This window comes from Bos grunniens, chromosome 29 (genome assembly GCF_055505025.1).
Source record: "Bos grunniens cultivar Pamir isolate PY7600 chromosome 29, Bosgru_T2T1.0, whole genome shotgun sequence".
NCBI classification, from domain to species: domain Eukaryota; kingdom Metazoa; phylum Chordata; class Mammalia; order Artiodactyla; family Bovidae; genus Bos; species Bos grunniens.
Window position 1 is genome coordinate 28,712,917 of NC_141193.1, and position 15,625 is coordinate 28,728,541.

Sequence of the window (15,625 nt, forward strand, 5' to 3'; positions counted from 1 at the left end):
TCCACTGCAGAACTATTGAGTCAGAATCTGTATTTTAAACAAGGCCTTAAATGGTGAAAAACTACTCTAATCCATGCTGCTTCTTCATCACTGGTCTCATGACTTCAGGCAAATCATTAACTCTCATTTCCCTCCTCAGTAAACTGGAAATAAATTTTAAAAAAAAAGAAACTGGGAATGAAATTAGTTTGAAGAATCATTATAAAGAGTAAATGAGATCATGTAAATGAAATGAAAGTCATTATAAATTATAACACTACACACATTAGTTATAGTCAATGAAACCTCCTTTTATTGATAACAGTGCTTAGAAAAAGGGGACAATTCTCTTAGAAGAATTGTCTAATAATGCAATTCAAAGGCTAAAATTGGATGGAATATTAAGGGTAAGGGAAGGTGTCCAGAGAATGGAAGACTTTTTCAGTATTCCTAAATTAATACCATTTGTATAACTATGAACATTTCCTTGCATAAAATGAAAGCTGGTGATATTAAGATCACAAAGGTACATATTTAATGTTTGGATTTGGGGAGCATGAATGAAGAAAATATGTCATTTTCTTCAGATTAGTAAGTAATATCTGAATATATGTCTCTTATATTGGGTGTAGCTATTAACCTAAGAATAGCCTAAATGGTAGTCTAATACAATTCTTGTAATTTTTCACATACAACATTTTCCCCTTGTTTATGAATTTGCTCAAGATATCCCCTCAGCTGAGATCTAAGTGCCATCATCTTTCCCCACCCAATTTCCTGGACTGTCATCATTTTTATAGGACTAAATTTCTCTTCAAGTATTAAGACAGACAAGGAAACATCACTTCCTGAACTATTTTCTGTACACTTTCACTTCCAGGCTGGGTTACTTAACTTGTCCAATTTCACCCATAAATGGTTGTAATTGTATTTATGTGTCTATTTCCCATGCAGTTTGTGAGATCTTTCAGGGAACAGTCCCAGAACCTAGTGAAATTTTGAGCACTAATAATTATCTTTAAAATGAATAAATGAATATTAGCAGTAATTCTGATTCAAACACTTACCCTTTCATCAAGAGAATGGAGAAGAGAATCAAATGACAAAGATTTCAATGAGGTGAATGTAATTATTTTACACTACAAGCAATGCTTTTATGTTGGATGTGTCTCATATATATGACACTCAGCAATCAGGCTTGCCAGTGATTTAGATCTCTAGTCATTTGGGCTGAAACTTAGGCAGGAATTCTTAGAAAAATCATTTTTTATATCACCATCTTAACTTCACAGATATTTATCTGACTTCTGTTTTGTATATAATTTTCTGGAACTTCAAGGTCACTGAAATCTCTAAATGAATTAAATTTTATGAATTTGGTCATGAAAGATTTGAAAAACAGATACTTTGAAAAGCACTAGATGAGTTAAGTCCTGATGAGCTGGAAGAAGGTAGCTTGTTTGGAAGAAGGTAGTCTAATGTTTCTCCCCTTCTTTTTATAGTTGATCACCTTTGGGGATGGATACTGTTTTGAGGCATTTCAGAGTTTTAGGAAAATCTTGTTTGGTATACAATAAGTATACTTATTTTGATGTGCGCATATATATATATGCGCACATCAAAATAAGAGAAAGATGCCCCCAGTATCCTTTTCTTTACTATAATTCTTAATAAAATATAATTTGATAAAGGTTAAATTTAATAATAGCAGATGGCTTCAGCTACTTTTGAAATGTTTCCACTATCCATTCAGTACATGCATATTCATTGTATTATTTGGCCTATTTGGGGAATATTCTTACATGATTCTGTATTTAGATCCATATTTCTGAGATTTGGCACCAAAATCCCTAAGAAAAATCTACTCCCCCTGTTGGTTTAAAGGAAATTCAAGGATTTTGACTTTGAGAATATAGTTCAAGGACAATCTGTTTTGTAACTATTTGCTTGAATTACATCTAAGAAGTTTGTGATTCATGTCAAATGCATTAATAATTAACATTAATCTTGCATAGTTTCCTCACTTTGCTTAATGAAGTAGATTCATTGGTGCCATACTTACATACCTGAGAGCAAATGTCTTTCATGAATGTCTCTGTAATTCTGCTTTAGAAGAAGATGTTACAAGATAAAAAATTTATATTTGAAAAGATTATAATTAATTTAAAATAAATATTGAAAATATAATCAGCAATAATTTGTTAAAAAGCACAAGGTATAGCCACAAATGTCCTCAATATATTGATATTTTTGTAGTGTGTGTGCTGAAAATTAGTTAAAAGTGAAGAAGCATACAATTCCAAGGAATTTATATTAAACTGCTTGTCTTTTATTTAACCAGGATCACTGAGGAACAACTATTCTTTTTAAAAAAAAAAAATTTCTCTACCCTCTCTCTCCTCCTCTCTCTGCCTTCTTCTGTCTCTATTATTCCTCTTTCTTGCTTCCTCCTTCTCTTTCTTCCTTTCTACCTTTTTTTCCCCCCTCTTACCTATCAGGGGTTAAAACAAAATACATGAACAATATAATTATGCAGTTTGTATACGTATAATTTATATTAAAGGGAGCCCAGGTGCCCCAAATTCCACAAGCATAAGTAAAATATGTTGTAATCGTCCTTCCCCGAAACAGTCAGAGTTGGCATCAGCATGCTGGGCAAAATGTAGCAAACTAGAAGTAACTTGTCAATTTTTAATAAAATCCTTCTCCCTTGCAGAGCTAAATGCACCATTCTCCCTGCAAACCCTGGCGATGATGACATCTTCTCACTTGGTTTCCATAGCATCCATTCCTGAATCCCCAGTATGGTCCTTGGTCAGGGCCATCCTTCCAGTTCCCCTAGAAAGTTGGCAACCTGACTAGCCAAAAGAAACCGCCCCTTTTCCGAAGACTTACTCTGTCCGTGGTGCTGAACCATTTTGCCAAGAAGCGCCCAGACGGGCGCTGTCAGCGGTGCTGAAAAAAATCTTCCCTGACGCTGCCCAAATCAGAACGGTGTATCTGTTATTTACTCACGTCCTCAAAGAGCAGCAAGCTTTCTCCATCTTAATTCGACTCTACCGCAGAGCAGAGTTTGCGCTGGCGTGATGGGAGGAGATCATGGGCAAGAAGGAAAAACTAACAGCAGCATCGCTCACCTGAGACCTAAGATGCTCCCATGAGTTTCGGAAGTGCTCTGCTCCTTACAGCAAAGGTACCATTTTAAAAAGTACTATTCTTTTGACTTCGTCCTTACACAAGGGTTCTGTGATATTTCCACCCGCGTTAGAGAGGCCGAGGGTTTGTCAGCAACAAGGCTTTTAAAACCGAGGACTTATATTGTTTTCGAGTGGACTGACTTCCAGGACAAGGATTCATCTGCACCCGCTCAAATACCATGGCACTGCGTGCGCCCTTTGCCACCGGATCCTCCCCTTCCAATGAGACTTTCTGATTGTGTCTACCAACTCTCCTATTAGGAAACCCGTGGATTGCATGCAGCTATTCTGTTGTATTCTCGTTCTCACTCTCCCTCCCCTCTCTCACTCGCACTCTAGCAAGAGGCACACCGATACCATTCTGCTGAGGAGGGGAAAAAAAAAAAAACCTACAACTACCTTAAGCGATTAAGACAATATGCGCAACTCTCGCCTTTCATAGCGATCTCTATGTAAATCTGGCAAGAGCCGACACCAAGCTTTGCAAGAATGGAGTCGGTAAAACAAAGGATTTTGACCCCAGGAAAAGAGGGGCTAAAGAATTTTGCTGGAAAATCCCTCGGCCAGATCTACAGGTAAGGGAAAGCAAACCTATGTTTGCCTGGGACTCAGCAGGAAAAAAAATCTGCAGAGCTATTTCTTTAAACCCTGGTTGCTTAGAGATTGTAATACGATCAGAAAATCTTTCTTTTTGCTCATTGCTGAAGTGAGGCTGCTCTGGAAACCTACTTATTAATTCAGGAATGTTGCACTAAATTAACCTGTCTGCTGTTTGTGTGTGTGTGTGTGTGATTTTTGCTTTGGTACCTGCAGATTCTTGTCCTTTCCTACTGAGGATTTATCCTTTTTACAATTGAGAAATGACCTGCACCTGTTCAAAGAGCCTTTATTTTGTTGCTTATAGTGACACCAAATTAAATTCCTTTAATGCAGAAAAAGGAATAAAGAACACACCACCTAAAAAATTAATAAAATTCTGAAGAGTAGTGGCAGAAAGAAAGCTGGGTCTTAGTTTCAAAACCACTTGAGTGGAGAATCCCCCAGTGAAATCTTCCTTCTGTACTGAAGGAATAATCAAAATATATCAATAATTGATAGCAGAAGCAGTTCCTCTTTTTAAATCTGAAACAATGTATGTGTATTTTTAATTATTTGATCTCTCTTAGATGTCTATTTCTTGTGTGGGAAATATCACAGTGCTTTTAAGAAGAGCCATAATAATAATCAGCCAAATGACTTTGGAAGTATTAGAAATGATTTAAAATTTTAAATCCTCTCTGTAGTCACTGTACTATTCTGTAAATTTAATAACTTTAAATCTGTTCAAGAATATGGAACAAATGCACATTTTATTAATAATAGGAGCAAAATCAAGAAGAAAGGGCAGAAACAAAAGGAGAAACGATTCTAAGAGAGTGCTAATCTTCAAACTTGATAAATTGAAGCCTTTGGAAATGTATAGGAAATGTAAAGAAAATGACCAATGCACGTCCCAGTTTTCCCAATCTCTCCAGCTCTGGTGGGCTTCTTGTAGGCACCATCATGCACCTATGCGGCAGTAAATACTGCAAGGGCCCTGCAGTTCCACAGATGCCCTGGAAAGAGCTATTCTTTCCCAGCCCAACTGCCATCAGTGGGGAGTTCAGGTGCAGAGTTTAACTTTGCATATATGAGCATATGAAGCCAATGTGAAAAAAAATTTCATTAATGAAACTTTACTCTCCCAAAATAAATACATTGCCATATGCTCTAATGCTGGAATTAGACTTTAGGAATAAGTACTAACATAGCTACAGTTAGCTTTATGATCTATTCCCCAGTTTATATTTTGTAGAATTTGCAAGTCTGATTTTTTTTCCTGGTAGCCTCAAATTGCTTAACAGCTGTCTCCCAAGCTAGGTATTCTTGAAATTGATCTATTTTGCTTTCTCCATGTGTATGAAAATGATTCTGTGTGGCAAGATACATGGTGGATTGGAAAATATCTGCAAATTGTAAACGGAGAGGTTCTTTGTTTAAATATCCATCTCAAAGGTTCACGATGTGTTACCCTTCACATTCCTCTTCTTTTTAATAGAAATTTCACGGATATACTGTGGACCAGAACAGCACTCTCAGCTTCTAGTTAAACCATTCCATCACTCTACTTTCCCCTTCCCCCAAGGACAAAGCCCAGAGCGATTGAATCAGAGGGGTGAAATCTTGTGAAACACTAAACAAGTTAAAAAAAAAACACACAAACAGAAACATAAATCTGGTGTCTTCTACCTTGATGTGGGACATCTTCCTGGAGTTGATTTGGGGGCGCGTTCGTGTATCTGGGAGTCGCATTGTCTTTGGAAATGGGCCCAGGACATTTTTGGTGTTTGTAACTGAGATAGTAATGACGCAAGATTGTGAATAATTAATTATTCATGTTCTGGCGGTAGGAAGCTTTGGTGTCGGCCATATGCGGCGGAGGCCTTTGTTTCAAACTCGAGTAAAAAGAGGGAAAAGAGTAAGCTGTGTCACAGGAGAGTAAACGTTGAACTGGCATCCTGGGGTTAGAGGAACGGGAAGGGAGAGGGCATGACACTCACGGAGCGTTCGCAGACCTCCCCGTGGACACTGGACGGGACAGGCCTTGGTCCCCGGGGGCTCCCGGGCTCAGCCGGGACGGTATCCCGGCGTCCTCCGTCCGGGGGGGTTTAACTTAGCAGGAAAGGAAGGGGTACGCGGGTGCAGGAGTGTGCCTGGGCCCGCCGCCGCGGAGCAGCCCTCGGGAGACTGGAGGCTGTATGAAAGCGACTCGGGTAGAGCGCTGCAGTTGGGAGGCGTCTACACAGGTGCTGAGAAGGCACCGTTCGGGTCACTCTTCTTTTCCAAACTGCAGACCCCACAGGAAAGTCAGGCCCAGGCGATGGATATGAATCAAGGCACTGTGGGGTGAATCCCCGAGGGAAGGGGGATTGGCTGCCAGAGAAGATAAAATATTGAAAGTTGAAGAGATGCGGCCGCAGGGAGGGAGCTTGGGAGTCCCTGAAGTCTGGTGTGACCCCAGCTCCCTAATTCCTGAGGGTGGGGAAGGCGGTCCGGGCCCTCCTCCCCCAGATATGACGGGTTCCGGGAACTGGGAATGGTCCCGGCGTAGGGGGGGTGGGATGGGGTGCCTAACCCCCAGCGTCCTTGCCTCCCCACGCTGTGCCGCGCAGGGTGCTGGAGAAGAAGCAGGACGCCGGGGAGACCATCGAGCTGACGGAGGATGGCAAGCCCCTGGAGGTGCCTGAGAAGAAGGCGCCGCTGTGCGACTGCACGTGCTTTGGCCTGCCGCGTCGCTACATCATCGCCATCATGAGCGGCCTGGGCTTCTGCATCTCCTTCGGCATCCGCTGCAACCTGGGCGTGGCCATCGTGGACATGGTCAACAACAGCACCATCCACCGCGGGGGCAAGGTGATCAAGGAGGTACGCGACGGCTGGCCCGGTGGTGTCGCAGACCCACTTCACCTGTTTGAGCCTCGCTGTCCCCGCCGAATGCGGAGGGCGTGGTTGCCCCTTCAAGGCCCCCTCTAGCCCTGCCCTTCTAGATGGGGCCGCGGCAATGTTATCGATCCCTGTTTACGTTGGAGCACGCCGCTTCTGTTCTCTGGGCCTTCTTTTTCTCCCCAGCAAAGTGGAAAATAGTAAAGTGGAAAAAGCTCAATAGCTTTTTGAGGATAGAGATTTCATACAAAGAGTTGATCCTTAATACCGTCCGCAAAATCTAAATCGAACTATTTTTCTTTTACCCGGAGGAATAGAGCAGCAGATCAGTTATTATTTCCCCCAACTCCCTACAATTCTCGACCAACATTCTTAATCACCACAATGAAACAAAACCGAAAAACAAATCAAAGCAACTGTGCACACATATGGGCAGTTTTAGCCGAGAGGTCTTTAGGAGCCGCCCTGACTGGCGGACAAAGAAGAGCTTGATAGGCTCAGGGTCACCGGGAATCCAGTCCCGCCCGCCCGTAATCTTACAATGTGCGTTGAGTGGTGCCTAGAGAGAGGGTGGCGGGAGGTCAAAGTCAAGGTCACAGAAAGCCGCGGGTCCGGAGACTTCCTGTAAAGAGACCTGAGAGAATTTAAGTCTGGCAGAGCAAGGGCTGGGGGTTGGGATGATAAATTCGGGATGGGCTGTGGATGGGATACTGTGAGTGCTGATGGGCCCTGGGTTATTCTTGGAGATCCTGCGAAGGGCGTTTGGTTTCAGAATTTTATTCAAAGGGGCAGAAACAGGGTCTCCAGTTTCCCACGCCGAAAAAGGACCTTTTCACCTTTCCTGTGCGGATAGTTAGCCCGGGTTTACTGTAAGGTTCACCTTGGATGGCAAGCCACGCTGGCGAGGGCGGAGTTAGGCTCGGACCTTCAGACACACCCCTCTCCTGCTCTTCAGACTACCCCTGAGCGCCACCTCCGTCTCCACTGATTTCCCCGGTTTCCCTGGGCTTTTCCAAATCTTTCTGGCCCAGGCCCATCCCCACTTTACAGGGACCACCATCCTTCCCACTAGCTCTTCCGACTTCCGCGCGTTTCATCCCAAGCTCCCCACCCCCTCTTCCCTAGCTTTTTCCCAGTTGGGTTCCATTCTCCCAGCGATTCCACCGCTGCAGCCGAATACGTCGGCCTGGGCTACATGGACCCCCGTCAGATGTCTCCGTCCCCCGCCAGCGAACAGAATCTCCTCGTGGAGAGTCATTTCCCAAATTCAAGCCCTGCCGGGTCGTCGTTCATAGAGGGGATCCGACCTGCCAGACAGTTGTCGGGGAGCAAAATCAAGGCGCCCAGATTCGCTATGAATCCATTTCAAACGAGCACGTTTTTCAGTGAAAAGAGGCATTTCTTCTCTGTAAGAAGGTATAGATTTAATTTTGTTAGGAAACGAACATTAAGCCATCTCCACGACCAGAAGTCAGGGAGTATCTCGGGCGGTGAGGGCCGTTACGCAGAGAACTCCTGATCGTGAATTTCTAGCCCAAAGCCCTGACTAAACGATCTCCCTCCACTTGTTTCTTTTTTCCCTACTCCATAGAAAGCCAAATTCAACTGGGACCCGGAAACCGTAGGGATGATCCACGGTTCTTTCTTTTGGGGCTATATCATCACACAGATTCCAGGCGGCTACATCGCTTCTCGGCTGGCAGCCAACAGGTAAAGCTCCGGGGCCCGACGGGGGCGCAGAGAGGTGGGATTTATACCCCCCGAGGGGTAGCGGAAGCTGGGGCCGGGGCGAGAGCTCCGCGGGACTGGGGAACTCCCGGACGAGGTCTCCTAGTCCCCTGGAATCCACTATCGGGGCTGGAACATGGTGCCTCCTTCCAGAATAAGGCGCCCTCAAGGATGTGGGTGCAGGTTACCGCCGCCCCCTCCCAGCGCGGGTGTAACCGGCTTCTGGTGAAATGGTCGACGTGCCCCGAGGCCTGGTAGGTGCTGAGGCCGGCCGGGGAGCCGGGCAGCTGAGACAGTGCCGCCCGGTGCACAAAGGGTGGGGGCGTCATTGCGCGCCTCTCCTCTCATCCCTCGGGTACCACGGCTCCGTGTGATGCTGACCTCCTGGCAGGGCGCATCGAAAGCCCGCCCAGATGGTGCTCTGGGTCTGCCGGATTTGTTTCTATGGAGCCAGGCGGGATTTCAGGCGCCCCGGGTGCGATTCCACCTGTTAATGAGCTCGGCGGAGTAGGGGCGGGGTGGGGAAGGCGCTCAGCTGCGTCCAGCGCCCTCCAGCCTGGCTGCGGTGGTGACGGCGGCCGGGGTCCTAGCGCCAGCCCTCAAGAGTGCCCCTGCCGGCACCTGCAGAGGCACCCTGAAATGCGAGGCAAAACGACTGATGGGGTGGGGGTGTCAAGGAGCATAGCCTGGCCCTCCGACGGTGAGAATCAGCTTCATTTGCTTCATTGTGTTCATTATGATAAATAAAACTAAGTACTCCTTAAATCTAAGTGTTAAGCTGAGAAAGAACAGATGCTCCTGCCTTTGCTGGTATTGCTGCATAGTGGTTGGTGGTTTAGTCGCCAAGTCTTGTCGGACTCTTGCAACTCCGTGGGGGATAGCCCGCTAGGCTTCTCCATCCATGGCATTTCCCAGGCAAGAATACTGGAGTGGGTTGCCATGCCCTTCTCCAGGGAATCTTCCCAATCAGGGATCGAATCCGGGTCTCTCATATTGCAGGCAGATTCTTTACCCTCTGAGCCAACAGGGAAGCCCATTCGCTGCATAGAGACCCCAAATAAAGATTTTGGGTCATGTTTCAGAGCCTATACCTAGGACTTCACCTCTCTCTCTCCCCACCAAAGTTTAAGTTTTCCTGGGAAGTAATCTAGAACTGGGCACCTCTCTAGTCTTGATCTCCTCTCTGCTTCCCTACACTGGTCTCTCATCCCTCAGTGACATCTCCCAAGCCCCTTCCCTGGCTTTTGTCACCTACGGTCCCATCCAGGAGAGGTGTTTTCCTGCCCCAAATTTCTCAGTCATCTCCAAGACCTAGGGAGAGATTCTTGGGAATTTATTTTCAGCTTAATGCCCCTAGGGTGAGGATTTTTGTTCTCAAAATGTTAAGAGGAGAGTGCAATAGACTAGAAATAATGCCTCTTGAATACTGTCTTTACCCTAACATTGTGATGGCTAATACAGGCTCAACAGGATAAAAAAAATATATACTTTTAAAAATGATATGAGTTTAAACTGAAAATTATTAACTGTGTAGAGAACCCTATTTTATGGATGGGATAAATTTTAAAAATTGACATAAGGCAGAAAAATTTAAAGGAATATTTTCTTAAATATTACTGGCAATAGATATGTTACATTTTGACTTTTATATCCCTAATGCAGTGCCAATAATTTTTTCCTAAAACTATTTTCCAAAACAAAATAAATTTCCCAGAAAGATACCCCAAACATACATATGTAAAATATTTTTCACTTCAGTGGAAAACCATGCATAAATTCACCAAAAAAAAAAAAAAAGGAAAGGAAACTCAATAAAAGGTGAAATAAAAATATAATGACTATGCCTTTAAGTTTTTTTTCAGAGTCAAAACCTTCAGCTTGCCAAATGTTAAAATGCTAACATTTTCCTGCCAGGAAAAAACATCAGGGATGCTTTAGCTTTCACTCTTTCTAACACTGGGAGGTCAGTAAACAGGTTTTTCTAGGTTTAAAAAAAATGCAAGCTCATTGCTATCACTTGTGTCATGTCTAGTAAAGAAAAGACTGATGCTGACTCAGGTTCTAATTTATTTGAAGATTTTCCTCAAGAGAAAATGTCCTGAAGTTTAGAATTTTTATTTGGATCCAAAACCACAGTATCTTTAAGTAGATATTTAGGAGAGAGGAACAATATTTTCGTATACAATGTTTTGTGTTCTCCAAGGCACAGAAAACAGTCAAAATTTTTTGTAAAATATTGTGAACAGATAAGAATGTGAACCTGCTCACTTTTTAAGATTTTGATTATCTGCTTTATTTTTAATATTTTTTAAAATATTATTAAAAGCATACAATGAGAAATATACACTGGAAACCTCTTGTGAAAACAGGTTTTAAAATGTATAACATTTCCTTTTCTGATTATAAAAGTGTTACATATCAAATAGGAAAAATATACCAAAAAGAAAGGACAATAAAAATCATACATAACTTAATCACCCAGAGACACTTTCATTGACTAGTTGGTAAATGTCCATTACTCCTGTACATGCTACATAGAATTTTATCTTAGAAGACTTTTTTTAACATAAAGTTTTAGAAATTTTTAGAATTGGCTTGAAAGATGTATGTTTCCATTTTCAAAACAGCAAAAGCAGCATACCAAGACCCATTTTCCACCTACAAGCATTGTGCACCCATTCTGCCTTCCCTACAGATCATTTAATAATAGAACAAGCTTTCCCTTGAGTGGGATGCTGGGGACAGAGTCCTTTCCCTCTTGGTGTACAAAAAGCTCTCTTTGGAAGTGTTTGCCATCACTGTTGTGGGTGGAACTGGAGTAGAGGAACTGACACATGTGGAGACAGCTCCCCTAGAGAGAAGTGCTTCTGGTTACACCTCCTGGCAGATTTCTCAATGAAAAACAAACAGCAATGATTTGGCTTCTCCATTTTATGAATTAAGCAAAAACAGCCCCACTCTTGGTCAGAATACAGATTTCTTGTTTGTTTTTTTTTCTGGTCCAATTCTCAGTTCTTGCTTTTCTGCTCATTGAGAAGAAGAGGTAGGGGAGTTGTGGGGGGAAGGAAACTGAGTCTCCAGGAAAGCTCCTGAATCATTATTTTCTTTACCTTTCCTCAAACAGCTATTGCACACCCTGGACAGAAGAATTTCATCAACTCCCTCTACAGAGGGTTTTAAAATGGGGAATCAAAGGAAGATTTCTTACAAAATCTGTAATGTTTTTAGATGAGAACATATTTAATACAGTGATTACAAAGTATTGGGGGCAAATTAATTTTGTCTTTAAACAATAAGACCGTAGGGCTCATGGTAACTCAGATACTTACAAATGTGAAATTACTAAAAACGATCTTTATCTTGTATTTAGAGAGTGATGAGGAGCGTGGTCAATGACTTAGTGGAAGAAACAACAAAATTTTTGCAAAGGCATAACCAAAGAAGGTCAGATTTATCAAAGAAAGTTTGGTCAACATTATGTTTTTAGTGGATGATGTTGTATTCACAGAGACTATTCTTGCCTCTGTCTAGGTGGAAATATTACTTAAGCTCTATTTAAAAACATTCCCTCTTCTGCTCCTGTCCTCCTGATTTCCCAACTCTGCTTTAATTTTTTATGTAGCACCACTGCCAGCTATCATACCAGTATTTTTCTTAGTGATCTATAACTAAGAAATAACTGCTTTTCTACAATAAAATGTAAGCTCCATGAGTGCAAGTAATTTTGTCATGTATTAACACCACTATATCTCTAGCATCTCAAAGAGTGCCTGGCTTATGATAGATACTTGTTGAGTAAATGAAATAACATCTCAACAAAGTGTTTCACACTTTAACTATAGATTTTAAAGCCAATAGGGTTGTGTTCAGACTCCTGAATATACTACTTAATAATCGAATGGCATGAAACATTATTTAAACTCTCTGAGCCTCGGTTTGTATTTCTGTAAAAGGAGTTAGTTAAACTATTTACCTGCTGGGACTATCATGATGCCTAAATAAGAGAATATGTGTAAAATTATTAAGCATGCCTGGTACTTAATAATTGTTGACTGTTACTTATTTCTAATAGCATTTTATATTCAGAAAAAAATGAAAGAAAAAAGCCCTGATCATTCAGTATCACTTGTGTTTAAATTTGCCTTAAGAATTAGTAATGCAAAAAGATTATTTCTCTTGTGGTAAAAATAGCTCTTTTCTCATATCAGATTTCTGCCTTTAAAATTATTTTCCCATACATATTATTCATAGTTAAAATTATTGTTTGCTGAAAGTGCCATAAGTCTCATGTAAAGGCTTGTAAACAGCTGTCTTAAAAAACACATTTAGCCAACAGTATATGGATTATAGAATTTTGGTATATGGAATCTTTGAATTCTAGCCAGGCATTATAAATGTGCTTAGATAAATCCATAAAAGTTTGAGGTTAGACTTCTCTGATAAAAATTAAAGATTATTTCCCATACCCCTATCCTTTATTCAAAGAGAGTTCAGTTCCTAGTGGAACATTTTATCTTTTCAGGTATTCTTGGGTTTCTAACTTGACTTTTGCTAAAGAGAAAACAGTTCTTTATTCAGATAACAAACTGACCATCACATGTATCTGTAGCATATAGTGAACTCCTGGTAACAGAAAGAACAGCAAGTGAAGAAGAACTAAAGAGCCTCTTGATGAAAGTGAAAGAGGAGAGCAAAAAAGTTGGCTTAAAACTCAACATTCAGAAAACTAAGAGCATGGCATCCAGTCCTATCACTTCATGGCAACTAGATAGGGAAACAATGGAAACTGTGAGAGACTTTATTTTGGGGGGCTCCAAAATCACAGCAGATGGTGACTTCAGCCATGAAATTAAAAGACACTTGCTCCTTGGAAGAAAAGCTATGACAGACCTAGACAGCATACTAAAAAGCAGAGACATCACTTTACCGACAAAGGTCCATCTAGTCAAAGCTATGGTCTTTCCAGTAGTCATGTATCAATGTGAGAACTGGACTATAAAGAAAGCTGAGCACCAAAGAATTGATGCTTTTGAATTATGGTGTTGGAGAAGACTCTTGAAAGTCCTTTGGACTGCAAAGAGATCTAACCAATCCATCCTAAAGGAAATCAGTCCTGAATATTCATTGGAAGGACTGATGCTGAAGCTGAAGCTCCAATACTTTGGCCACCTGATTCAAAGAACTCTCATTTGAAAAGTCCCGGATGCTGGGAAAGATTACAGGCAGGAGGAGAAAGGGATGACAGAGGATGAGATAGTTGGATGCCCTCACCGACGCGATGGACATGAGTTTGAGTATGCTCTGGAAGTTGGTGATGGACAGGGAGGCCTGGCATGCTGTAGTCCATTGGGTCGCAGAGAGTCAGACACGACTGAGTGACTGAACTGAACTGAGGGTTCAACTCATTTGATCCTCTCATTGGGAAAGGAAATAGAAAATCAGGGAGGTGGTGACTTGTTCAAAGTCACAAAGAGATTGTGACTAAAACTCAGATGTCCAGTAATACATGACTGCAACCTCTCTCTGCATTGAAAGTTGACATCTCTGCCTGATATTATATGGTTTATTGCAATATTCACTTTCAGTAGCAAGTTGAGCCCTCTACTCTCTGAATGAGTGCCTATAATCTATCATACCCTAAATCCAGGACAGAAATCCATGAATTAGAGAGAGAAGCCTTTAGCAAGCCCCAGGGATTCTTAGATTTCTGTGGCAGGAGAAACATACTATATCTGTGTGTGTGTGTACTGGCTCCCAAATGATTTAGCCATAACACAGTGATTCTGTTCTTTTCCCTGCAAAAGGCAAATACGTAATAATGACTTAGACAAATAGTGTGATTTTTCTGGAGGAAAAAGCCATGGTATTTGGAAGTTTTTCTACTGACCCAGCCCTTTGGCAGTTTGAGCTTCTAGAAGATTGTAGAGATTTGAGCATGACTGGGATAGTTTAGACCCTTTGTCTAGAAGAAAGAGGTTCTTGCTTGCAACTCTAATTGATACAGCTCAATTTGTACTACTGCTATAAAGAAGAGAGGATTAATACTTAAAAATTAACAAATTCTAATGTATGGATTATAGAACTGTTTACTAATGTGCATTTGCATTTATAAAAGTGGAATTTGATATACTTTAGGTAAATATTCTGGCTTGCCTGATTATGAAAACTCCTTTTGTGAGAATGATTTTCAGAAAGAGGAACAAAGATACTTTAAACACAATGCCTTCATACTTCAAGCCCAGAAATAAATAATGTTACTGGTACTATTCTGTCATTTTCTTTCACAAAAATAAAATGATGAAGATATTTATTATAATAAGCATTGGAAATAGATTCTTAAGTCTCATCACCTAACTCTCTCTGTCTCTCACCTGTCTATCATCTTTTGTTTTCTACACTTACTTAGCCATTGCAACACTGATTGCATGCAGGAGTTTCTTAACTCTTCCAGTGAGAAGCATCTACAAATTCCTTTTGGTGAGAAAATAATTCAGACTGTGACTATAAAGCCTGCTGCAAAATACCACCATCTTGCTATGAGGGAACTAGTTCATAGTGATCCAGTCCTTTAGGGCCAGAGGTGACTATCTCTATTTCAGTCATCTGGCTGCCTATCAAACATCTAGCCATTTCCCCATTGTGGGCTCTATAGGTTTGGTATCTGGGGCAATGCAGAAAAGGCCTTCTTTTCTTCTGACAAAAGAAATACCCTTTCCAGGAGATGAATAGATGTATTGGGGAGGAGGGGTCCCTAAGGGTTTGCACGTGGTTTGCTGACACGGGCTTCTCTCGCCTTCCAGTCTCCTCTCCTCCCGCCCTTACTAGGTCTGGTTTCCACTGTGGCTGCCACATTCTACTACTGCAGTGCAGAAGCAGCCTCTGGGGGGAGGGACATGATTTTGAAGGAGGAGAGTCAGGTGGGCAGCTGGTAGAATGATTCTCCCGCTGCCATATGCCACTGTTGGGGCTGTCTAATTTCTCTGTCATGAGTGATGAAGTCATTTTTACAACATAATGAGGTACCAAGGGACCCAGAGGGCTGGCTTGTGCTTGTGTATTCCTTTTTTAATTTGGGAATGGGAGCATCAGATGTGACAAAGGGAGGCACCCAAGCCCTGATTTGATTAGATTAAATCCATTAAACAGCCTGGCTCAGTCTATTCCTACAGATCCTCTCCAAGAGGATTAGTGCCCCACCTGGGGTGAGAAACACTAGATCCTTGTTAAGTGACAAGCCCCTGCCCAAATGGAAACTGATT

At 41.9% G+C, this 15,625-nt stretch overlaps 1 protein-coding gene across 2 annotated transcripts in view; it reads left to right on the forward strand.

Moving 5' to 3' along the window:
- The first annotated feature begins 2,913 nt into the window (after positions 1-2,913).
- The window catches only part of SLC17A6 (solute carrier family 17 member 6), a 39,532-nt gene continuing 26,820 nt past the window's right edge, over positions 2,914-15,625 (forward strand). Inside the window, exons 1-3 of one of the 2 annotated variants that reach the window (XM_086385610.1) lie at positions 2,914-3,751; positions 6,368-6,620; positions 8,230-8,348. In XM_086385610.1, the coding sequence (XP_086241736.1) occupies positions 3,666-3,751; positions 6,368-6,620; positions 8,230-8,348 (458 nt within the window). In that variant the 5' untranslated portion in view covers positions 2,914-3,665. Of the gene's footprint in view, positions 3,752-6,367; positions 6,621-7,916; positions 8,055-8,229; positions 8,349-15,625 lie in introns of those variants that run through there. The other variant, XM_086385612.1, reaches the window with a different exon arrangement.